This window comes from Panthera leo, chromosome A1 (assembly GCF_018350215.1).
Source record: "Panthera leo isolate Ple1 chromosome A1, P.leo_Ple1_pat1.1, whole genome shotgun sequence".
NCBI lineage: Eukaryota > Metazoa > Chordata > Mammalia > Carnivora > Felidae > Panthera > Panthera leo.
Window position 1 is genome coordinate 219,274,723 of NC_056679.1, and position 25,912 is coordinate 219,300,634.

Below are 25,912 nucleotides of genomic sequence, written 5' to 3' on the forward strand. Positions count from 1 at the left end.
TTAAAACCAAATTATAAGAAGTAAGATGAAACACACATAAAATTATATGACATGGACAATAATGCTTAATTTTGATCTACATATTGCAACTTCACGGCATATTTCTACAGAAATAAGAAAACTTATTTGCCAGAACGTCAAAGAAATCAGTTGTTCTTTTTCTCATTTAACAAATACTTGTGGATCCCCGTATCAGATATGAACATATTTCTCAAGGAGTTCTCAGTCTGTTAGGGAGGAAGATTCAGTAAGAGAAATAATATTCATTGAGTGTCTACTCTGTCAAGAACAATGCCTGATTTTGTCATCTTTGATTTCCTGTTTGAGATGTAACTCACATGCTGATGTTGCAGGGAATTCCAAATACAACGTGGTAAGTGGCAGAGATGGGTAGTATAGGCACTTTTGTATGGGAGGTATGTTGAGTCTTTTAGAGTAAAAGAACTTTGTCAACTTGAGACAGAATTCATGATTTTTCCAGATATAGAGATTCAGTGTTTTACAAATTAATGTGTGACTGGGAAGACATGTTGTTTGCATGCAAAACTGAATTCACATTTTGATAATAGAGAGGGCTAGAGCTTATTGAGGAGATTTGTTAATTATTGTCCTGTTCCATTTAGAACTGATTTAAGATAAAAATCTAAAGTAAGCAATCCTCAAAAGTAAAATCACATTAGCTGTATTGACAAGATATGTCATTCCTCTAATGCAGTTTATTCAAAACCCAGCATAAGGATTATAAATTTAAATGGATTTTTGGAAATATTATACAAGTTTGGAACATCAAAAGAGAAAATAGTTTTATGGCACTTTAAAAATCATTTTGTATTATCACTCACAAAACACCACTTAAAAATAATGTTTCATAAAAATATTAAAATAAATGACAGCTGTGGCTTAGGAAAAGAAATGCCAAAACTGAATGTTACTTTAGGACTTGTTACCTTTATTTTGCTTTGTTTTTTTAACACGGAGCATTAAATATAACTTGAGGATTATGCTGGCTAACTCAGGCACTATAAAGCATGTGTAAGCCACTAGCATTGTGAACCGGCAGGAACCAATGAGGGGTATAGCTAGCTTAAATCTTGCCTGACAATCCCCCAAATAATGGGATTTATGCCAACTATATCAACCTGATTGATAAACCTGGCAGTAGGCTTTAGAATGAATCCCAACACAATGCCTTTAATCAATTTGCAGCATAGTTGGTTTTTTATACATATACTAAGACTTTATTTGGTACAAATGTGTGAAAACTCCTTTCCCAAAATTTTCTGTTTTTTTAAACACCTCTTGTCAAAATATATGCATTTTTTTAATGATACATGTGGTTAACAAGCTCAAGCTTCATGGGTATCATACCATGAAGTTACTGAATATCATCCTAAATTGGTAATCTATTATTTTTAAAAATTTTTTAATGTTTATTTATTTTTGAGAGGGAAAGAGACAGAGCATGAGTGGGGGAGGGGCAGAGAAAGAGGGAGACACAGAATCCAAAGCAGGCTCCAGGCTCTGAGCTGTCAGCACAGAGCCTGATACGGGGCTCAAACCCATAAACCACAAGATCATGACCTGAGCTGAAGTCAGATGCTTAACCAACTGAGCCACCCAGGTGTTATGATAACCTACTCTTTTAATGAAAATAATATTGTCTCCAATTTCATCACTAAGAAAAAGACTATGCTTCTGGGAATGTTCTTTCTTTCTTTCTTTCTTTCTTTCTTTCTTTCTTTCTTTCTTTCTCTTTCTTTTTTGTTTTTGCATTAGATCCTTATGGTAATTCCCTAACAGAATTCGCAGCTTCTGGCTAAAGTCAACTGGTATTGTAACCACCTATAATCCCAACTATCTTGTAGAAAAAGTACTTCACGTTCCGTTGAATATGGCAATAGGTAGTGATTTAATAACACAAATATTCAGAAGACCAGCGTTTGAATGTGGAACAAAGTGGCAGCTCCTGCCTCCGGAAGAAGAGGGAGGTGGAGATGGGTGTGTGTGCGCACGCACCAATGCACACAGGTGTATGTGAGATAAATCAATGAAACAGTCTTTGTTCTACATCAGTACTATGTACTTGTATGAACTTATGTTACTGTGTGTTCGCATTACAACATTTTCTCCTACAAACCGATAATACTGCCATGTATTTTTCTTTGCTTTTTTTGTTCAGATTTTCCTTGGATCGCCATACTGACCTTGACAGGATCTTTAACATACATTCTGGAAATGGATCCCTTTATACTTCAAAGCCACTTGACCGTGAACTATCTCAATGGCACAATCTAACTGTTATAGCTGCTGAAATCAGTAAGATGACATTTGTGTATATAATATTTAACATATAGTTTTAGGTTTTATTTTATTTTAAAAATAATTCCTTCTGAGGCTGGGTGGCTCAGTTGGTTAAGCGTCCGACTTCAGCTCAGGTCATGATCTCACAGTTTGTGGGTTTGAGCCCCACATCCAGCTCTGTGCTGACAGCTTGGAGCCTGGAGTCTGCTTCAGATTCTGTGTCTCCCTCTCTCTCTACCCCTCCCCCACTAATTCTCTCTTTCTCTCTCTCTCTCTCTCTCAAAAATAAATAAACATCGAAAAAATAATTCCCTCTCATTATATGCATGAATTGTAATTTTAGTCTGTTTTTAAAAGGCTTCTTAACACCTTTAATTCTTTTCAATAATTTATATATATATACTGAGGCATCGCTACAGGTATCCCAAATCAACATTTAATATTGACTAATAAAAATTATCTAGAATTGGACACCAAATATATCCTCTTTGGGGGAGAAATAAATGCATTAAAAATTTATTGCATGGACACTGTAAATTAAAATCGATGCTAAACATTGGGTGTGTACCATTTAAAAAAATTTTTTTCAGTGTTTAGTTATTTTTGAGACAGAGAGAGAGAGAAAGAGAGAGCATGAGCAGGGGAGGGGCAGAGAGAGAGGGAGGCACAGAATCCGAAGTAGGCTCCAGGCTCTGAACCATCAGCACAGAGCCTGAAATGGAACTTGAACCCATGAATCGTGAGATCATGACCTGAGCCAAAGTCGGAAGCTTAACCAACTTAGCCACCCAGGCACCCCAGGTGTGTATCATTTAACAACATACATGTAGGTAGGTATTATTATTACTTCCTTCTTACAGATGAGGAGACCAAGATATTGATAATAATAGCTAACATTAAGCACTCTGTGCCAGGTATTATTCTAAAAATTTTATATTAATTTTCTCCTACTCATATTTTTATTGACTTTATGTATCAGAGAAGGAACTAAGGCTTCAAAGGTTTTGGAAACTTGCCAAAGTCCTAATACCAGAAGTAGTAAAACTAAGATTTAAAACTAGTCATTCTGTTTCTAGATCCAGTATTTAATTCTATACCTAATTTACAAAATTTCATCCCAGTAATAACAGGGAGAGCCAGGATTCAAAATCATATCTGTATCTAATTGCAAAGGTTCTTGCCCATTCAAATGACTTGCTACACAATTTTCAGAGCCCATTATAAAATAAAAGTGTCAGATCTGTTGTTAAAAATAATTAGGAGGGGCGCCTGGGTGGCTCAGTCGGTTAAGCGTCCGACTTCGGCTCAGGTCACAATCTCTCGGTCCGTGAGTTCCAGCCCCGAGTTGGGCTCTGTGCTGATGGCTCAGAGCCTGGAGCCTGTTTCAGATTCTGTGTCTCCCTCTCTCTCTGCCCCTCCCCCGTTCATGCTCTGTCTCTCTCTGTCTCAAAAATAAATAAACGTTAAAAAAAATTTTAAAAAAATGATTAAGATGTTTAACATGTCAACAACAGAGCCTTAAAATAAGTGTGGGGCCCTTCTTGAGTAAGGCCCTGTACAATTGCATATGAAGCCAGCTTTGTCCACTCAAGCAAACTTATTCGTGGTTTCTAATTCCTGTAATGTGATTTACATGGATAAAGCAACTCTTTAACTGTTTTAAAAAGAAGCATTAATTAGTTACTGAATCATGGGGAAAAACTAAGCCTATAAATTCCAAATCTGAAATACGAGGCTGAATCCACAAACACATATCACAGTGAAGTTATTTGAAGCCACCATTCCAGGATTTGGAAGGCAGAGCCTTGGGGCCAAATTGGCAAAAGTCTCAGAAGGACGGAACTAGGCTGGACAGATCATTAACAATGAATTCAATCAAGATAAAATAGTAGACTTAGCTTTGTCCTTAAATCTGGCTCTGAAATACAGATTAACTCCACCATCCAAATGACCCAGTTTTTTCTGTATTGTGATATAAATAGCTGTGCCTTTTAAGGCTAACCGAATTTTTATTTTTTTTATTTTATTTTTTTTTTTTTTAGTTTTTATGTTCAGGAAAGCTTTTACTTCCATTACCTATCTCCATATTACCATGTTGTCATGTGTCTGACAGGGTCCAATCTGATCATTCCAGAATCATGATTGTTTGTGCTCTCTCCTTGACTCAAGATCCTAATTCAAGCCTAACGAGTTAGGAATTGCATTTTCCATTTCAGATACTTTGAGAAATTTAACTTCTAAAGCTAGTTGAAATAATTACGATTCTGTAAAAAGCAAAGCCAATTATGTTCTTCTTTTTAAGAACTAAGCCTATTTTTTGCCCTTAAGTGAAATCAATTTATGGAGTAGCTGCTGGAAATGCCTACCTGCCAAGCCACAAGCAGTCAGGGGCCCATTATGCTGTTCTGGCTATTAAAGGAATAAGGGAGAGAGGGAAACAGCATATATAGGAAATTGTTTTTCCTAGATTTTAAGCACTGGGTTTGTGGTAAGTGTGCATTACACCAAGCCCTAAGCAGGACAGAATGATGTTTAAATGGACTTCTTACCAATGCGATTTCAGGCCCTGCCTCTAACAGTTTAATTCTACATCCCACAGCAGTGTAGCACATCATATGGCAAGCACTGCTCCAGGTAATTATTTAGTGCGCTATACCGTGAAAAAACTTCCCTTTTTCTTCTTCAAAAAACATTTTTAAACGCCATTTGGAGAATAAAAACCCTAAAATTAAGGTCACACTTGGATTGTAGAAATCTGTTGTAGACACTAATGAGTTCCTCTGCCCACATCTGAAAATTTGGCTATAATCATCGCGATACCTTCTGAGAACAGGAGAGCGAAGTTCATGAGCAAAGAACTCCATTTTCTATACGTGGTTCCTTGACAGTGGAAATTCTTGCCCTAAGCAGGTAGAAAAGATACATCTTTCTAAAGCCTCGGATTTCTAGATAACAATCTAAGCTTTCCTTTTCTTGGGTATGGAAAAGCCTGTTGAATACATAGGAATGCTCTCACATTTTAAGATCCTTTATTGCTGATACATTGCTGCTACAGTGGAGTGCGCCTGGATGACTCAGAGAGAGACCCAGGTGGTAAACATATGCCAGCTACCATTCTGTATGATGACTCTTGGAATGCTTTATGTTTTTATTTGTACATCAGCTGCAACATCTATCTGTAAAAAGATTAGTGTAAGCACTGTTGTTTGAATAGGTGACTCTGGGCCTGATGCTTTATAAGCACATTTATCCCTGTGGATTTAGCTTTTGATTTGAAGAGACTGGAATTGTTTGTAAAGAAGCTGGAGAATCTTCATATGGTGTCAGGCAAAGGACTAACAATGCAATTGTTTAGATCTGAAACTTTTCTGTCTCTCTTGGCTTCTGCAGGATAGTTAGAAAGTGAATTGCTACCAGCAAGAGTTATTTTTATGTCAGGACTCTATATTGAAAGAAAATATTTTGCTTATGTCTACTATTTAAGTATATGAAAAAGAACATACTAGAAAATATGGAAGAATCATCCCTTCCCACTACTCCTCATAGCAACAAATAACTCTAGGTAGATTGAGGATTATTTGCAGGTGAACACTTTGTAGGTGAACTCTGGCTATTTGCAAATTGTTTAGGACTAAGGGAGGTAGGAAAAGAGTGGAATGGACTGTTCTTTTTTATCTCGTCTCTCCACTTCTCCCCACACATGGTCCTCTTCAGACCTGTATGAACTGTGGGAAAACTAGTTAACACATTTTTATTGTGTGAGTGCTTTGTGTGGAGTAACATAGCATAAGCTCTCAAGAAATGTAAGAAAATGAAAAAGGTATGATGGTGATAATAAAGATGATCTTAATAATAATAATCAACATGTATTGAGCAATTAACCAACAAAGTAATCCTTTTTTTTTGGATAGTTTTCATGCATTAACTCCATAGATTAGAAGTTCTATTTTGATTTATACTGAGTAAATTGAGGCATTAAAGAGATGGAGTAAATTGGCCAAAGTCACACAGTGAGTAAGTGGTGAATCTGGGAATCAAAGCAGCTGTGTTCCCAGGGTCTGAACTCTATAACCACCTGACACACAAGAAGTGAACAGTAGGTAGCAATACATTAGTAAATATGAGATCAGAACCTGAGAATGGAATATATATGGTTTAAAAAGTGTAAGACTGGAAAAGAGTGTTAAAGAGAGGATGCCTTTTAAATTTCCCTCAAGAAAAGGAAGGCAGATAAACACACTTCAAATAGATTTAGAACTCTGTTTGCTTCCTTCATATGACTTTAACCTTGTAAACGTTCCTGCTGAGTAATCAGTTCTTAAGCATTATTTTTAAAAGTGCTGATTTCATTATTTTAGTAACATCATAATTACATGGAGAGAAAGGGGAAGAAATAAATTCTTTTGAATAGTAATATACACCCTATCTGGATATGACAATAATTTTTACTCTTGTATTTGAAAATCATTGAGATAAATAGAAAGTCAGATAAATTTCACAAAGGTAAATAATACTATCCATAAACCCTGTGGGTAAAAGGCCACTTAATAACATCGCTATTGTCCCTCACCTCATATGTTATTTTTGTTTTGCTTTGTTTTTATTTGTTATTTATTATTCTTATTATTATCATTACTATTAGTTTTAAATTTACATCGAAGTTAATTAACATACAGTGTAATAATGATTTCAGAATAGAATTTAGCGATGCATCACTTACATGTAACACCAGTACTCATCCCAACAAGCATCCTCCTTAATGCACATCACCCATTTAGCCCATCCCCCACCCAACACCCTGCCATCAACCCTCAGTTTGTTCTCTGTATTTAAGAGTCTCTTACGGTTTGTCTTTCTGTTTTTATAGTATTTTGCTTCTTTTCCCTTATTTCATCTGGTTTGTATCTTAAATTCCACATATGAGTAAAGTCATATGATATTTGTCTTTTTCTGACTTATTTTGCTAAGCATAATACACCCTAGTTTCATTCACGTTGTTACAAATGGTAACATTCCATTCTTTTTGATGGGTGAGTAATATTCCATTGTTTACATATACCATCTCTTTATTCATTCATCAGTCGATTGACATTTGGGAGTTTTTCATACTTTGGCTATTGTCGATATTGCTGCTATAAACATTGGGCTGTGTGCCCCTTCGAAACAGCACACCTGTATCCCTTGGATAGATGCCTAGTAGTGCAATTGCTGAGTCATAGGGTAGTTCTATTTTTGGTTTTTTGAGGAACCTCCATACTGTTTTCCAGAGTGGCTGCACCAGCTTGCATTCCCACCAGCAGTGCACAAGAGATCCTCTTTCTCTGCATCCTTGCCAACATCTGTTGTTGCCTGAGTTGTTAATGTTAGCCATTCTGACAGGTGTGAGGTGGTATCTCATTGTGGTTTTGGTTTGTATTTCACTGATGTTCAGTGATGTTGAGCATTTTTTTTCATGTGTCTGTTAGCTATCTGGATGTTTTTTTCTTTGGAAAAGTATCTATTCATGCCTTTTACCCATTTCTTCACTGGATTATTTGTTTTTGGGTTTTTCAGTTTTATAAGTTCGTTAAAGATTTTGGACACTAACCCTCTATTTGGTATGTCATTTGCAAATATCTTCTCCCATCCTGTCAGTTGCCTTTTAGTTTTGCTGATTGTTTCATTTGCTATGCAGAAGTTTTTTATCTTGATGAGGTCCAATAGTTCATTTTTGCTTTTGTTTCCTTTGCCTCTGAAGATATCCAATAAGAAGTTCCTGCAGCCAAGGTCAAAAAGGTTGTTGCCTGTTTTCTCCTTTAGGATGTTAATGGCTTCCTGTCTTATGTTTAGGTCTTTCATCCATTTTGAGTTTATTTCTGTGTATGGTTAAAGAAATTGGTCTAGGTTCATTTTTCTACGTTTCCATCCAGTTTTCCCAACACCATTTGCTGAAGAGACAGTCTTTTTTCCATTGGATATTCTTTCATTAATTGGCCATATATTTGTGGGTCCATTTCTGGGTTCTCTATTATGTTCCATTGATTGGTGTATCTGTTTTTGTGCCAGTACCCTATTGTCTGGATGAATATTGCTTTGTAATATAGCTTGAATTCCAGAATTGTGATGCCTCCAGCTTTGTTTTGTTTTGTTTTGTTTTGTTTTGGTTTTGGTTTTTGTTTTTTGTTTGTTTGTGGTTTTTTTTGTTTGCATTATTTTGGCTATTCGGGGTCTTTTCTATTGCCATACAAATTTTAAGATAGTTCTAGCTCTTTGAAGAATGTTGGTGTTATTTTGATAGGGATTTCATTGAATATGTAGTTTGCTTTTGGTAGTATTGGCATTTTAACAATATTTGTTCTTCCAATCCATGAGCATGGAATGTTTTTCCATTTTTTTGTGTGTCTTCTTCAATTTCTTTCATAAACTTTCTATAATTTTCAGTATAGTGTCAGTGTATAGATTTTTCACCTCTTGGTTAGTTTTATTCCTAGGTATTTTATGGTTTTGGGTGTAATTGTAAATGGGATCGATTCTTTGATTTCTCTTTCTGCTGCTATATTGTTGGTGAATAGAATTCAACTGATGTCTATACGTTGATTTTATAGCCTGTGACTTTGCTGAATTCATGGATCAGTTCTAGCAGTTTTTTGGTAGAGTCTTTTGAGTTTTTCACATAGAGTATCATGTCATCTGCAAAGAGTGAAAATTTGACTTCTTTCTTGCCAGTTTGGATGCCTTTTATTTCTTTGTGTTGTCTGATTGCTGAGGTGAGGACTTCCAACACTATATTGAATAACAGAGGTGAGAGTGGATATCCTTGTTGTGTTCCTGGACTTATGGGGAAAGCTCTCAGTTTTTCCCCATTGAGGATGATATTAGCAGTGGGTCTTTTGTATATGGCTTTTGTGATATTGAGTTGTGATCTTTCTATCCCTACTTTCTTGATGATTTTTATCAAAAAAAAGATGCTGTATTTTGTCAAATGCTTTCTCTGCATCTGTTGATAAGATCATGTGGTTCTTATCCTTTCTTTTATTAATGTGATGTATGACATTTGTTGACTTGCAGATATTGAACCAGCCCTGCATCCCAGGAATAAATCCCACTTGATCGTGGTAAATAATCCTTTTAATGTATTGTTGGATCCAGTTTGCTAGTATCTTGTTGTTTTGCATCCATGTTAATAAAGGAAATTGGCCTGTAGTTCTTTTCAGTGGGGTCTTTGTCTGGTTTTGGTATCAAGGTAATGCTGGCCTCATAGAATTTTTTGGAAGTTTTCTTTCCATTTCTATTTTTTGGAACAGCTTCAAAAAATAGGTGTTAAGTCTTTTTTAAATGTTTGGTAGAATTCCCCTGGAGAGCTATCCAGCCTTGGACTCTTGATTCTGGGAGATTTTTGATTACTGATTCAATTTCTTTACTGGTTATAGGTCTGTTCAAATTTTCTATTTCTTCCTGTTTCATTTTTGGTAGTTTGTATGTTTTTAGGAATTTGTCCATTTCTTCTAGATTGCCCAATTTGTTCTCATATAATTGCTCATAATATTCTTTTATTATTGTTTGTATTTCTGCAATGTTGGTTGTGATCTCTCCTCTTTCATTAATGATTTTATTGATTTGGGTCCTTTTACTTTTTGATCAAACTGGCTAGGGGTTTATTAATTTTGTTAATTCTTTCAAAGAACAAGCTCCTGGTTTCATTGATCTGTTCTACTGTTTTGTTTTTGTTTTTTGTTTTTGTTTTTAATTTCAATATCATTGATGTCTGCTCTAATCTTTATTTTTTCCCTTTTTATGCTGGTTTTGGGCTTTATTTGCTGTTCTTTTTCCAGTTCTTTTAGGTATAAGATTAGGTTGTGTATCTGAGACCTTTCTTATTTCTTTAGGAAGGCCTGGATTGCTATATACTTCCCTCTTATGAACACCTTTCGTGCATCCCAGAGGTTTAGGGCTGTTGTGTTTTCATTTTCATTGGTTTTCGTGTACTTTTTAATTTCCTCTTTAACTTCTTGGTTAACCCATTTATTCTTTAGTAGAATGTTCTTTAGTCTCCAAGTATTTGTTGTCTTTCCAGATTTTTTTCTTGTGTTGATTTCGACTTTTATAGCATTGTGGTCTGAAAATATGCACCATATGATCTCGATATTTTCATACTTGTTGAGGGCTGATTTGTGTACCAGTGTGTGATCTATTCTGGAGAATGTTCCATGTGTACTCAAGAAGAATGTGTATTCTGCTGCTTTGGTATGAAATGTTCTGAATATATCTGTTAAGGCCATCTGGTCCACTGTGTCATTCAAAGTCATTGTTTCCTTGTTGATTTTCTGTTTACATGATTTGTCCATTGCTGCAAGTGGGGTGTTGAAGTCCCCTACTATTATGGTATTATTATCAATGAATTTCTGTATGTTTGTGATTAATTGATTTATATATTTTCCACGTTGGGGGCATAAATGTTTACAATTGTAAGATCTTGGTAGATAGATCCCTTAATTATGATATAATGCCCTTCTTTATCTCTTGTTACAGTATTTTAAAAGCTAATTTGTTTTCCATAAATAAGTATGGCTACTCAAGCTTTCTTTTGGTGACCATTGGCATGAGAGATGATTCTCCTTCCCCTTACCTACAATCTTCAGGTGTCTTTAGGTCTATAATACGTCTCTTGTAAGCAGCATATAGGTTGGTCTTGCTTTCTCATCCATTCTGATACCCTGTGTTTTTTGATTGAAGCTGTTAGCCCATTGACATTTAGAGTGGCTACTGAAAGATATGAACTTAGTGCCATTATGTTGCCTGTAATTGGAGTTTCTGGTGATGTTCTCTGGTCCTTTATAGTCTTTGTTGCTTTTGATCTTTTTTTGTTTTGTTTCATCTCTTCTCTCAGAGAGTCACCCTTAAAATTTCTTGCAGGGCTGGTTTAGTAGTCATGAACTCTTAGTTTTTGTTTGTCTGGGAAACTCTTTATCTCTTCTTCTATTTTGAATGACAGCCTTAGTGGATAAAGAATTCTTGGCTGCATATTTTTCAGATTTAGCACGTTGGATATATCCTGCCCCCCCTTTCTGGCTTGCTAAGTTTCTGTGGATAGATCTGCTGCAACCCTGATGTGTCTTCCCTTATACATTAAAGGATTTTGTTCCCTTGCTGCTTTCATAATTCTTTCTTTGTTTGCACATTTTGTGAATTTGACTATGATATGCCTTGCTGATGGTCAGTTTTTGTTTAATCTAATGGTAATTCTTGGTGCTTCTTGGATTTTGATGTCTGTGTCCTTCCCAAGATTAGGAACTTTTTCTGCTATAATTTTCTCACATAAGCCTTCTGTCCTTTTTTCTCTCTCTTCATCTTCTAGGACTCCTAAGATTTGTATATTATTCCTTTTTAATGCGTCACAGAGTTCTCTAAGTCTTGTATTGTGCTCTTTTGACTTTGTTTCCCTCTTTTTGTTTCTGCTTCATTATTCTCCATAATTTTATCGTCTATGCGTCTGATTCACTGCTCTGCTTCGTCCATTCTTATCATCATGGCATCAACTCAAGATTGCATGTTGGATATAGTATTTTAATTTTGTCCTGACTAGTTACTTCTTTTATCTCTGCAGAAAGGGAAACTATGTTTTTTTTCAACCCTAGCTAGTATTCTTACTATCATGGTTCTAAATTCTAGTTCACACATTTTGCTTATATCTGTGTTTCTTAAGCCCCTGGCTGTCATTCCTTTCTGTTCTTTCTCTTGGGGTGAATTCCTTCGTTTTGTCATTATGGAGGAAGAAAAAGAATTAATAAAATAAAAATTTTAAATTAAAAAAATTATAAACAAAACAGAAAAATTAAATAAAGGTAACTAGATCATAGATGTGTTTTGGTCTGCTTGTTGAAAGAAGCTTGGTAGAATAGAGAAAAAAGTAGAGAAAAGATAGAAAAGAAAAAAAAAATTAAGAAAAGTTTTAAAGATTAAACAATATTTGTATAATAAAATATAACAAAATGAAATAAATAATAAAATAGAATTTTAAAACTACAAAAAATAGTAAAAATAATGAAAATAATAAAAAAATATTCTTGCAAAAGAGAAAATAAAAATAATTTTGTGTCTTTCTGTAACGAAGAAAAAGAAAAGAAAAAAAAACACAATTTCAAGAAAGACAGAAGCAAAAAAAACAACAAAAGAAAAACAAAACAACAACGAATAAATAAATGAACCAGCAAACAGAATGAAACCCAAATGAAGTTAACACTCAGTGTCCCCTAGAACTTGAGCTATGAAGCACTCTATATAGTCCATACACGAAGCAAGCAGAGAGACTTGTGCTGGTTGTCTAGGGGATGTGCTTGGAGGATGCATTTGTTTGGGGCTTGGTGTAATGGCTCCATTCTCCACTATGTGGAGCTACTTAGTTTACTGGGTTGGATGCGCCTGCGTATGCATGTGCAGGAGAGGTGGAAATGGCCTCACCCAGCTTCCTAGTCTGTGGCATAGGAACTTCATGCTCTCATGAAGCCCCTCCTTTGTCTCAGGGCTCCTTCCACTCCTTGCCTCTACCCTGTCCATGTCCAAGCCTCAGCCTGCCAGGCAGCACCTCCCTTCAGAGTTTTATCTCAGGTGGGGCTGTGTTTCAAAACCCCTCTCTGCAGAGACCCCTGTGACTTGGGCCCATGCCAACTCTCTGGGAAAGGGTCTTGCTGAGCAACAACCGGGTGCCTGCTTGCCCCAGAAAATGATTGTGTAATTACACAGTGACGCTTCTCCCCCGTGGCACATGAACCCCTCAGACCTCGCTGCCTGCTCCTGGGTATTGTCACTACTTCCTCCCCAGAGCACCAACAGGCACTAAGCACCAGAATTTCAGACTCTGTGCTCCACTGTTTATATAATCCTAATGGTGTTGAAATCCTTTCCTTTCTCCCTGTCAATGGTTTTGGGGAACAGAATTCTTGTTCAGTCCCCTGTGAGTGTTTTCACTCTTTCTTTCTCTCTCTCTCCAGCAACTTTTGGGGGAGTGCTTTTCTTGCATGATCCCGATTTACTGCACTCTCCCCCTTTCTCTATCCTCTATCTGAAAAAAAAAAAAAAAAAAACAGCTCCCTACCCTCTGTGGCTTCTCTCTCTCCCACTTCACCCCTCCACATTCCTGAATTCTGAATTCTGCTGAATTCTGTGGCTCAGGTTACGCAGATTGTGGTGTTAATCCTCATATCAATTTCCTAGGTGTGCAAAATGGTTTGGTGCTGATCTAGGTGCATTTCAGGGACATGACAAGCTGAGGGTTTCCATCCTCCTCCACTATCTTTCTTAGACCCCTGCTTTCCTTTGTTTTTAGCTATTTACTTCCTTTGTTCTTTTATACTGATCTTCAGTTTGACTTTGCTGAAGTCCACATAGAAGTTCAACTATATCCAAAGACTAAGATTTTGACATCACAAAGGTTGATAAATAGAACCTGAATTTAAGATGTCAAATCACTCTTAGATATCAGTACACATTCCTAGAAAATCCCATTGTTGAGATAATGGAATTATGATTAATACAAGATTGTTACTCCATGCTACGTTGTTACCTCATGTCTGTAAATAGACATTAATATTTTAAAATTCCACTTACAAATTAAGACAATTTTAATGCATATTTTTATGTGAAAACTTTGATGCTGTTGATTTTTAAATTTGTAGGAAAAAAAACAAAACATTATTATTCTACTATATATTACTACCAAACTAACTTTATTTTACAAAATTCAGCCTGGATTGTTGAAGTTGTACCAGTAACAATTAATGAAAAATTCAAATGCTTATATTTTACTGTAAATTTCCATCCAACTTGTAAAATTAGTAGCTGTATATTAAAATTTCCAAAAGAAGAATTGAGAGTCGCTATTGGAATACATTTTAGTGATTAAAGTAGTCAGGAGGGTAAGTTGTAATATAAAAACTACTCATTACGAGCTTATGACTATGGGCTAGTTAATAATTTATTTAAAATTATTTCTTCAACCAAAAACTTGCTGAAGCTTAATATAATACTGTATGATAAAGATTTAATAACTATTTGTTCTTATTTTACATATTTTGGACAGTCAGGACACAAATACAATATGAACTCATTTACACTGGATTTTGCTTTTGAAAAGATTTTCCAAAATAATAGTAGTACTCTTGAGGCCAATAATAACTGAATTTATGACTACTTAATTAGGCTCTGTAGTGATTTTCTTTATTGCATTTGCTCATTATGTTAGTAAAATGAACACGATGCTTATTTTTATGTGAGCACTTAATATCCACAAGATGCCTGTATAAATTAAATCTGGTGCACAAATGTGTCTTCCTAAACAAATTTTTCCTTTCCCTTTTCTAGACAATCCCAAAGAGATGACTCGTGTGGCTGTTTTTGTCAGAATTTTGGATGTTAATGACAATGCCCCACAATTTGCAGTGTTCTATGACACTTTTGTATGTGAAAACGCCAGACCAGGGCAGGTGAGCAACCATAGGACTTAAAAGCTTTGGAATATTTTAGTGGCTTCTTAAATATTTTCTTTTCCTAATCTTAAGAAGAATGAGTAAACAGAGATAAAAACAATCATATAAGTACCAGCAATATAATTTTTTTAAAGGTTGATGTTGGGGTGCCCGGTGCCTGGATGGCTCAGTCAGTTAAATGTCTGACTCTTAATTTCTGCTCAGGTCATGATCTCATGGTCATGAGATCAAGTCCCTCATTGGGCTCTGTTCTGGACATGGATGCTGCTCAAGATTCGCTCTCCCTCTCCTTGTGCCTCTCCCCTGGTTATGCTTCACCTCTCTCTCTCTCTCTCTCTCAAAAAAAAAAGCTGATGTTTTTAGAATTAAAAAATGGTCTGAATGACAATATAGTGAGTTTCATATTTCTTTTGTGCAGTTAAAAAGAAAATATAAGACATTATTGTTGCCACAACAGTTAAGGTGTAAGAAGAAATAGCTTTCACTTGTTAAACTTTCAAGCACAAAAAACAGGGAGAAAAAAAAAACTGCTCTTTCTTTAGATGAATACTGTAACTGCTAGAGAAATGGGAGATGGAAGTTAGAAAAAACACAGACAGATACATGGGATCAGCTAGACAGTGCATCAATATTCCAATGAATGCAAATGATTTGAAAGCAGACTGTAGGATTCACTCCTTAGATTTATACTTGTATTTCATCATTATAGCAACACTTAGAGTGCTTAATGACTTAGTTTTTGTCCTTTAAAACATTCTTTATACATCAGCTTTGTTTATAACTCTTTAAGTCTTTTCCTCAGTGGACTCATTTTGTTGTTTGCAAAACTCCAGTGTATATGGCTGAAAGAAATGCTCTTAATTGGTTTGAGTGCTATCTTCACAGAAGGAAGCTGCATGTTATAAATAATAATTGGGAATCAAATGTGTTTTATTAAAGGAAGAGGACCCATCCCAAAACTGTATTATGTTTTGACATCATTTGATGCTCTTTATAAACATCAATGTCATTGTTACATTTTTATGCAAATTACATTGTGGAATAACACAAATTCTTCCTTCTGAAGATTCTAACAGGAATTCAATAGCCTGTCTATTGTTTGAAATGGCAAAATTGCTGCAATTGGATTCATTTTTTATTTGAAAATGTTATGGAAATGTTTAATTTGGAATATTTAAATGACAAAGCTACTTCCGACCTACTTCTTAATGAAACAATGTTTGCCCTGAAAATACTATTCCAAATAGTCCTCTGCTTGGCAGGCTCAGCATGATATAAGTTGAAGGCTTTTCTCTAAAGAGATAAATTACCCACTTTGCAACTGCCTTATGCATTGCTTTCTCTATGGTTATTCTATTTGATTTTCAAGAGATATCTTTTCAGAGCATTTGAATCATTTTAAATACTGATTTCCAAATGTATTCAAAATATACAAAATAAGGGATTATTTTTTTTTCTTTATGCCTCTTTTTAAAAAAATATATCTGGTTTAGTAACTTTATATTTTTTGGACTTTAAAAACCACTTGGCGTATTGAAGGAAAATAATAACATAGAAGAAAATTTTAATTTAAAAAGTAACCTATTTTGACCAACTTGATAGGAATAACATGATTAATAATTTTTGTCTAATTATCTGAATGTGCAATAACTTCCCATAGTAGTTATTATTTTTAATGTTTATTAATTTGTTTTGAGAGAGAGAGAATGAGAGAGAGTATGAGCAGGGAAGGGGCAGAGAGCAAGAGAGAGAAGAGAATCCCAAGCACACTCCACACTGTCAGCAAGGAGTCAGATGTGCGACTTAAACCCATGAACCATGAGATCACAACCTAAGCAGAAATCAAGAGTCAGAGGCTTAACCAACTGAGCCACCCAAGTGTCCCCATAGTAGTTATTTTTAATAAGATCAGTTTGTTAAATATCATTTTGGTCTCACAGGCTGAAAAATGTTTCTTAAACCAAATACTTATGTACTCAATGATGGAATTCTAGGTTACAGCATCCTAGGAGGTAAAACTAAGGTTTGGAAAAGTCCTTAACTGAAACTTCCTTGAAATTTATTTGTTAACTCTGCCTTCCTTCCTTCTGGGAAGTAGGAGCTTCTCAGGGCTTCTGGGTGTGATTTAGTTGTTTATAGAGGATTTCAAACAAACTAATTCTCTGAATTAAGTGCCGAATAAAAGTAGCACTTTGAACAGCAGTATAGGAAATGATTCCATTTATTTGATGCGTGGACAAAACGAGAAGACAGAGATAAAGTTAACTACCATCTCCTCCTCCTTTTCTGCTTATTCCCTGATCTAAGGGTAGGAGACTTTCCCCCTTGGAAAAGATGGAGCTTACAATTGATGTAGCATTAACAGTTCCTTCTTGTGCCTGAACTAGGCTACTTGAGTCTTCATCTTTTCCATCACAGAAAGAGTCTCTTGGGAAAGGAGAGGAAAGAAGACCGGCTGTTTCATTTCTCATTGATTTTCAGTCAATAAAATATATTTTAATAATTTTAATCATTATGGGAAGGGAATACAATTTCTGTCTCACAGATTTCCCAGAGTCTCCCCAGGGAGGAGTGCTACTTGTATTCACCCACAGATAGTATCTGAGCTCCAGGCTTTTATCAAACCCCAAATATCCCACTACATATCTCCATGGCACAGTGTTTAGTTACTTACCAGCTACTGAAAAGGGTACTTTTTACCAGAACAAAGGTAATTTTTGCATCAATGGAAACTACTACTCTAACCACTGGCAATGCTAATGATCACTGAAACACCTTCTTGCTGAATTGAGATTGTTTTAGAATAGCCTAGTAAAAATACAAACCAATTATGTTACAGCTCAAGAGATACAATGTAAATGACTTATCAGTGTCTGTTCTTCATATGCTGAAAATGAATACTAGACAACACCAGTGTTTTTGTTTTTGTTTTCCATAATGTGGCAACCTATTGTGTTGGAAGTGATCTAAAATGAATTTGTCAAATTCAAAAATGAATTTGTCTCTAGCAGGAATAAAATAGTGAGTACTTATACAGAGAGATAGGGGATATCTCCTTCTTGTTGCCAACTTATGATTTCTATTGCAAATCAACTCAAATGTATAATATATATATACATAGTATATATTATATAATATAATATATTTATATTTATATTGTATTATTTAATATATTATATATTATATTTATATATTATATGCATATAATGTACATATATGATATGTATATGATATGTATATTATATTTTATGATATATAATATATATTATGTATATATATTATAATATATTATATATATTATTATATTATAATATATATTATGTATATATATTATAAATATTATTATATTATAATATATATTATGTATATATATTATAATATATATCATAATATATAATATGTATGTGTATGTGTGTATATATATATATATATATATATATATATATGCCCATATGTATATGGTACATATGCCAAAACAAATAAGCACACATATACCAAAACAAAATACAGTTGATTCTTGAACAGCATAGGGGTTGGTTACTTTCTTTATAACATTTAAAGAAAATATACCAGTGAATCACTAATTTTAAAATCAATGATGCTATCATGTTTTATTCAAACAACATATTTTAATTAAGAATTTTTGCATAAGGGGCGCATGGGTGGCTTAGTCAGTTAAGTGTCCAACTCTTGGTATCAGCCCATGTCTTGATCTCACAGTTCGTGAGATTGAGCCCCATGTTGGGCTCTGCACGGACAGTGAGGAGCCTGCTTGGTGTTCTCTCTCTCCCTCTCTCTCTCTGTGCCCCTCCCCCATTCTCTCTCTCTCTCTCTCTCTCTCTCTCTCTCTCAAAATAAATAAATAACTGCTAAAAAAATTAAAGAAAAGAAATTTTGTGTAAGGAGACCTGGGTGGCTCAGTCGTTTAAGTGTCTGACTCTTGATTCCTGCTCAGATCATGATCTCATGGTTGGGCTCTGAGCGGAGCATGGAGCCCACTTGCGACTCTCTTGCTTCCTCTCTCTGCGCCCTTCCTCTGCTCACGAGTACATGTGAGAGCATGAATGTATATGCTCTCTCCCAAAATAAATGAATAAACATTAAAAAAAGGAATTTTTGTGTAAACCATTATAATTTCTTATATGTAAAGATGTGACCATTTTGTTCTCTGTAGTGTATTATTTTGATTTGTAAAAATAAACTGAAATTATAATTTTTAATCATAACTGAAAATGTATATTTATTATGAAACATTATAGTTTTTATTTTAAAAGGCCTACTTTTAAAGTTTTAGCTCGGGGCGCCTGGGTGGCGCAGTCGGTTAAGCTCCGACTTCAGCCAGGTCACGATCTCGCGGTCCGTGAGTTCGAGCCCCGCGTCAGGTTATGGGCTGATGGCTCGGAGCCTGGAGCCTGTTTCCGATTCTGTGTCTCCCTCTCTCTCTGCCCCTCCCCCGTTCATGCTCTGTCTCTCTCTGTCCCAAAAATAAATAAAAAACGTTGAAAAAAAAAATTAAAAAAAAAAATAAATAAAGTTTTAGCTCTACTTTTAAGTTTCTATCATTTTGTCTGTATGTGTGCCAACATATTAATCTTAATGATTTGTATAAACATAAAAATTATACTTAGTCTACTATCTTTCTTGATGTTATTTCATTTGTCATTTTTCCCCTCAACTTATTCTTATAAATCACTATTTAAAAGTATAATCTTTTAGACTGCCTGACAAATAAGAGTCATTCAAGAAATGTTTTTATAACTGAATTGATACCTCTTAAAGGGTATTAATTAATTCTTGTATAAACATCTTTCTCTTTAATTCCTTCACATATGTACCATTTTTAGTTGTGTATTGGATGGCTAAGCCATTAGCAATAAATCTTTGATTTCTAGTCAATCTTAAATTACCACTAAAGTTTCATTAAATAGTTATGTTTCATTTTAAAATATATTTTAAAATTATTCGAAGTTTAAATTATTTTTTTGGCTGCTTATTCTTAGATAATAAACATTTATCTTTGATCAAATTATATTTCTTTTATCATTTAGAAGGAAGTGGTTAAGGTTGTAAATAAATAGGGAGTACATAAAATTTATCACATTTTTATTTTTATAAGGTAATCTAGAAGAGACTAATTCAATACAGAAGAGTTAAAATAATTTATTTTTCATAATTACTTGATATAATGTTTTAAATTTGAAATCTCTTTTTAAATAAAAATCAGTAGCAAATATTTTGATCAAATATAGACACAATGTTAAAATGAGTCAATTTATTAAAGTATATTCCTTTTAGTTAAGCATAAATTTGACCATTTATATAAACATCAATATACAAGTTAACTTCTGAAGCTCTCTTGCAAATTAAGATATGCAAAAATATATATAAAATGTTATACATATAAATTAAAGACAAAATGGGTATATATGCAAATATTACATAGCTATATGTTATATATATATTTAATGATATTAAACATATATGGTCAAAGCACTGATCTGATTACAGTATAAGGTGTTACATTTTCTTGTTACCATATAGCATCTTATATTGTCTCTTATCCTTAAATAAGTCAGAGATGATCTTTATAAAATAACCATTTCCCATAGTATGCATATATTGAATTAAAAATATGTAATATTATTTACAGTACAGATGAAGTGAGCCATTACTGCTAAAGTAGACCATAATGTTTAAGTCCTTCATTTAAAAAGTTTTGCATAATATTATCTATATAATCTCTACTTTCTTTGAATAATTTTCACTTTACTTTTTTTTTGATAAGGAGAAAAGCCATAATCACAATAGTTTTCTGAATTTTTCCTACATTAGATAAACTCTTCCAGATCAATGTTTAAAGATGTGTGAAATAACCTACTCATTTCAAATGCTAAATTAATAAGGATGCAAAGAATATAATATTACCAGTTTTTATTTTGAAGAAATGGATAACATATAGGAGAAATTGAGAAGGAGGGACAGAAAGAAGCACGGAGGGAAGTAGAGAGACGAGGACTCTATTAAAATTAAAGTAATAACAAAAAAAAAAAGATGGAATAAGCCAAAGATACATGCACAAGGAAAAAAAAACAACTGCCTTTAAATTTAGACAAAATTGGATGTTAAAAATTACATATTGTTAAGCATATACCCATATAATTTGATAAATATGCATTTTTCTCTTTTCTCCAGCTAATACAGACTATAAGCGCAGTAGACAAAGACGACCCTTTAGGTGGACAGAAATTTTTCTTCAGTTTAGCTGCTGTCAATCCCAACTTCACAGTACAGGATAATGAAGGTAAATTTTAGAACACGGTCATTATGATTTAAGGTGACATTTACAACTTTTCCCCAAAGTAGCAATTAACATGTATGGTGTATTAATTTATTGATCTGTGTTACAAAATGTTTTCATAAGGTATTTAATCAGATTAATTTCTTGACAGAGTTCATTTTCTCAAAATCTCAAAAAAAATAGTAAATTATTTGAAAGAAATCTCTACATGAGTACTAATGAAAAGATTGGATCTTGAAAACATTAGAAAGGCTGGAAATAATCAGACACATGGGGTAGAGAAATGAATGACTCAGTGAGACCCTTGTGCAAATTTCAATGATACTTAGCAGCAACAGATTCACCAAAGCCAAGAAGGCATGGAATATGGGTCAGAAGAAAGAGAAGTAACCATATTAGCCTGTGAGGGTTTAAGTGCAAAAGCAGTTGCAAGGACAAGATATACTATTCTTTTGTGTAATATGTAAATATTACGATGTCTCTGTGATCAAAAATACTGAAATTACATTTCTTGCATTCCCAAAAAGAGCAAAAACAGATTTTCATAGGAAAAAATATGAAAATAGTTACTATTTTTAAAAAGTTGAACAGCTTTATTCTTTGAAAAATATATGTGGTAATTATCTTAGTCCAAAAGTGTGTAGAGCTTAACCCCCCCCCCGCCCCGTAATAAGTATATGTTAAACTAACAATATCAGGTGATCTTTCCAAAATGGCATACATATTTTAGAGTAAGTGTAAATATGGTTATTCTTAAAATAAATGTAATAACTACCTTACTACCTTGGCATATTTGGAAATACCTTCATAACGATGTAGCTACACTGGTAGAGGCAGATGGCTATATCACCTCTAGGTGGCTTTCAGAATATCAGAAAGAAGTTGAAGATAATGGATAGTTTTACATTAACCCAATTTTTATTTGAAATATTTGATATGGTAGAAAGTGCACAAATCAGTTGAAGAGAGGGCACCCACTGGTAACATCTGTTTACTAAATTGGAGTTTCTGAAATGTCTGTTTTGTATCCCTCTGAACGTCTAAAATAATTGTGATGGGAAAAATTAGCCTAGGGTTGGCAGATAAGACACAAAATGTCCACTTTCATCTGCATATCAGTAAAACAACACCCATTATTTTATTTGCTGAATCTGGCATCCTATATATGGAACGTAGACTGGACATCCCTAATACTGAACTGGCAACATCATTCATCTTTCTAAGCGTGTTTTAATTTATGTTCCTGTTAAACCAAGCCCTGGCTCCCAATAAACCACCTCTCAATTTTGAAAAGTATTAGAGACTTGAAATAGTGTTACCTTATCACAACATTTCACAGTTACTAGGTAAGCACCTTTAGGCTAATCTTAATTCAGTTCTCACAAGTAGTGGCATCTTCCTATATTTGGGAGAGTTCCTGATCTTATATGAGTTACTCAGAGCAAGCGTTGAAGCCTTATAAATATACATCTGAACATGTCACTATATAGAACACCACTAAAGTCAGATGGAATATAGGATATAATCCTGCATAAAGTCACTAATTTGTTATCGTGCATTTTGAAAGAAATTCTATTGAGAAATGGAATTGCTCTTCTTGAGAAAATACCCTTGTGTTTATCTATATGTTCAGCTTAAAAAACTTTATGGTATAAGTTTTTAAAATTTAATTTCTTGCTTCTGTGATAACACACTTGGAGCTTTTAATTGTTAAGATTCCCTTACTTTCCACTAACATAGATTGAAAGCATAATTATATGATGACTTTTTGAATATTTAATAAAATGGTTTGAATAGAATGGCTAGTTTAGGGCAAAATGACATTTTGTTCTGCAATATAATAAAACTATTGTAGATAAAATTAACATTTAGAAACTTTGGAAAAGTTAAAAAAGGGAAAGGCAAGAAGATCTAAATATAACCATACACTAACACCTGTTGTTTTTTGTGTTGTTGATTTTAGCCATTCTGACAGGTGTGAGGTAGTATCTCACTGTAGTTTTAATTTTTATTTTCTGATGATCAGTGATATTGAGCATATTTTCATGTGTCTGTTTGCCATATGTATGTCTTTTTTGTAAAAAATGCCCATTCTTGTGCCCATTTTTTAATTAGATTATTTGTTTTTTTGGTGTTGAGTTTTGTAAGTTCTTTCTAGATTTTGGATACTAACCCCTTATCAGGTATGTCATTTGCAGATATATTTTCCAGTTCTGTAGGTTGCCTTTTAGTTTTGTTGATTGTTTCCTTCGCTGTGTAGGAGCTTTATCTTTTGATGAAGTGCCAATAGTCTATTTTTGCTTTTGTTTCTTTTGCCTCAGGAGACATGTCTAGTCAGAAGTTGCTATGGCTGATATCAAAGAGGTTACTACTACCTGTGTTCTCTTCTAGGATTTTTGTGGTTTCAGATCACACATTTAGGTCATTCAGTCTTTAATCCATTTGGAATTTATTTTTGGGTTTGGTGTAAGAAAGTGGTCCAGTTTCATTCTTTTGCATGATGTCATCCAGTTTTCCCAACACCATTTGTTGAAAAGACGGTCTTTTCCCCACTGGTTCTTTCCTGCTTTGTCAAAGATTAACTAACCATGTAGTTGTGGGCTCATTTCTGGGTTTTCTGTTTTGTTCTGTCGATCCATATGTGTCTATTTTTGTGCCAGTACCATACTGTTTTTATCACTACAACTTTGTAATGTAAGTTGAAGTCTGGAATTGTGATGCCTCCAGCTTTGGTGTTTTCTTTCAAGGTGGCTTTAGCTATTTAGGGTCTGTTGTGGCTTCATACACATTTTAGGATTGTTCTTCTAGCTCTGTGGAAAATACTGTTGGTATTTTGATAGGGATTGCATCAAATGTGTAGATCGTTCTGGGTAATATAGAGATTTTAACAATATTTGTTCTTCTAATCCATGAGCGTGGAATGTTTTTCCATTTCTTTGTGTTCACTTCCATTTCTTTCATCAGTGTTTTATAGTTTTCAGAGGATGGGTCTTTCACCTCTTTGGTTAGGTTTGTTCCTAGGTATCTTATTGATTTTGGTGCTATTGTGAATGGGATTGATTCTTTAATTTCTCTTTCTGCTGCTTCGTTATTGGTGTATAGAAATACAACAGATTTCTGTCCATTGATTTTGTATCTTGTGACTTTACTGACTTCATGTGTCACTTCTAACAATTTTTTGGTGGAGTCTTTTGGGTTTTCTATATGGAGTATCATGTCAGGTACGAATAGTGAGGGTTTTACTTCTTCCTTGTGGATTCGGATGGCTTTTATTTCTTTTTGTTGTCTGATTGCTGTGCCAAGGACTTCCAGTACTATGTTACACAACAATGGTGAGAGTGGACATCCCTGTCTCATTCCTGACCATGGAGGAAAAGCTCTCAATTTTTCCCCGTTAAGAATGATATTAATTGTGGGTTTTTCATATAGGGCCTTTATTATTTTCAGGTATGTTCTTTCTAAACTTACTTTGTTGAGGCTTTTGTCATGAACGAGTGTTGGCAATGATGTGGAGAAAGGGGAACCCTCTTACAGGATTGGTGGGAATGCAAACTGGTCCAGCCACTCTGGAAAACAGTATGGAGTTTCATCAAGAAGTTAAAAATAGAAGTACCCACGGTACAGAACTTTTACTACTATGTATTTACCCAAAGAATACAAAAATACTATTTCAAAAGGATGCATCCTAGTGTTTATAGCAGCATTATCTCCAATAGCCAAATTATGGAAACAGCCCAATCTCCTCTGACTGATCAATGGATAAAGATGAAGTGGTGTATGTATATATATAATGGAATATTACTCAGCCACAAAAAAAAAAAAAGAATGAAGTGTTGCATGGGTGGAGCTAAGCTAAATAAATCAATCAGAGAAAGACAAATACCATGTGATGTCACTCATATGTGGAATTTAAGATACAAAACAAAAGAACAAAGGGGGAAAAAAGAGATAGAGAGAGACAAACCAAGAAATACGTACTTACACTTAACTATAGAAAAGAAACTGATAATTGCCAGAGGAGAGATGGGGGTGGGGGGGTGAAATAGGTGATGGGATTAAGAAATGCCCTTGTTGGGATGAACACTTAGTGTTGTATGGAAGTGTTGAGGCACTATATTGCATACCTGAAATTAATACTACACTTTATGTTGACTAACTGAAATTTAAATAAAAACTTAAAAAAAGAAAAACATATATATCCATATGCCTATAAATACTAATTTTAGTGTAGGTTTGAGACTGGAAGAATTATATCCTAATACTTCTTGGAAGAAAAGTCAGATTTGCAAAATTATCAGGGTCACATTTTTTATTTTATTTTTTTAATTTGCAGGTGTACATCTTCTATTTTGCTAATCTCCTTTCCTAGCTTATGCAGTTAACCGATGTAGTAGAAATAACTTCTTACTAATAATTTAGGAAATGACAGTTTTATAGTCAACCACTATACCTGCAATAAATTATCACCGTTCTTTTTCTGTCCTACACGATTTGAGAAATTGGCTAACTCACTCCCTTCCCTGCGTTAGCATTTTACACAAGCTTATGGGATCGGCTAAATAAGACTAAGTGCATTGGATAAACGGAATAGAAAATTATCATGCAAGTATGTAATGATTTTATTGAAAAAATACTGATTATAGAAGGCAAGGATAAATCTTTGTTTATTAACGGTACCACCTCCATTTAAGGATACTGGCTGAGTTACCAGATAAAGAAAATTTCAGCAGCAATATACTGGGTAGTAGAATGCTAGTGTTTATTCAATCCTTACATTTCTCTGTGCCTCTGTTAGGCACCCCACATCAGCTGTCTTCCACCAGTACTTTGGGTTATATGTTATATTCATTTT

The 25,912-nt window shown here is 34.3% G+C and overlaps 1 protein-coding gene across 3 annotated transcripts in view; it reads left to right on the plus strand.

Annotated features, from left to right (window-relative positions):
- Positions 1 to 25,912, plus strand: part of CDH10 (cadherin 10) — a 123,574-nt gene that overhangs the window by 93,395 nt on the left and 4,267 nt on the right. For 2 of the 3 annotated variants that reach the window (XM_042908178.1, XM_042908187.1), the window contains exons 7-9: positions 2,180 to 2,316; positions 14,638 to 14,759; positions 20,955 to 21,063. In XM_042908178.1, the coding sequence (XP_042764112.1) occupies positions 2,180 to 2,316; positions 14,638 to 14,759; positions 20,955 to 21,063 (368 nt within the window). Of the gene's footprint in view, positions 1 to 2,179; positions 2,317 to 14,637; positions 14,770 to 16,413; positions 16,425 to 20,954; positions 21,064 to 25,912 lie in introns of all 3 variants that reach the window. The other variant, XM_042908194.1, reaches the window with a different exon arrangement.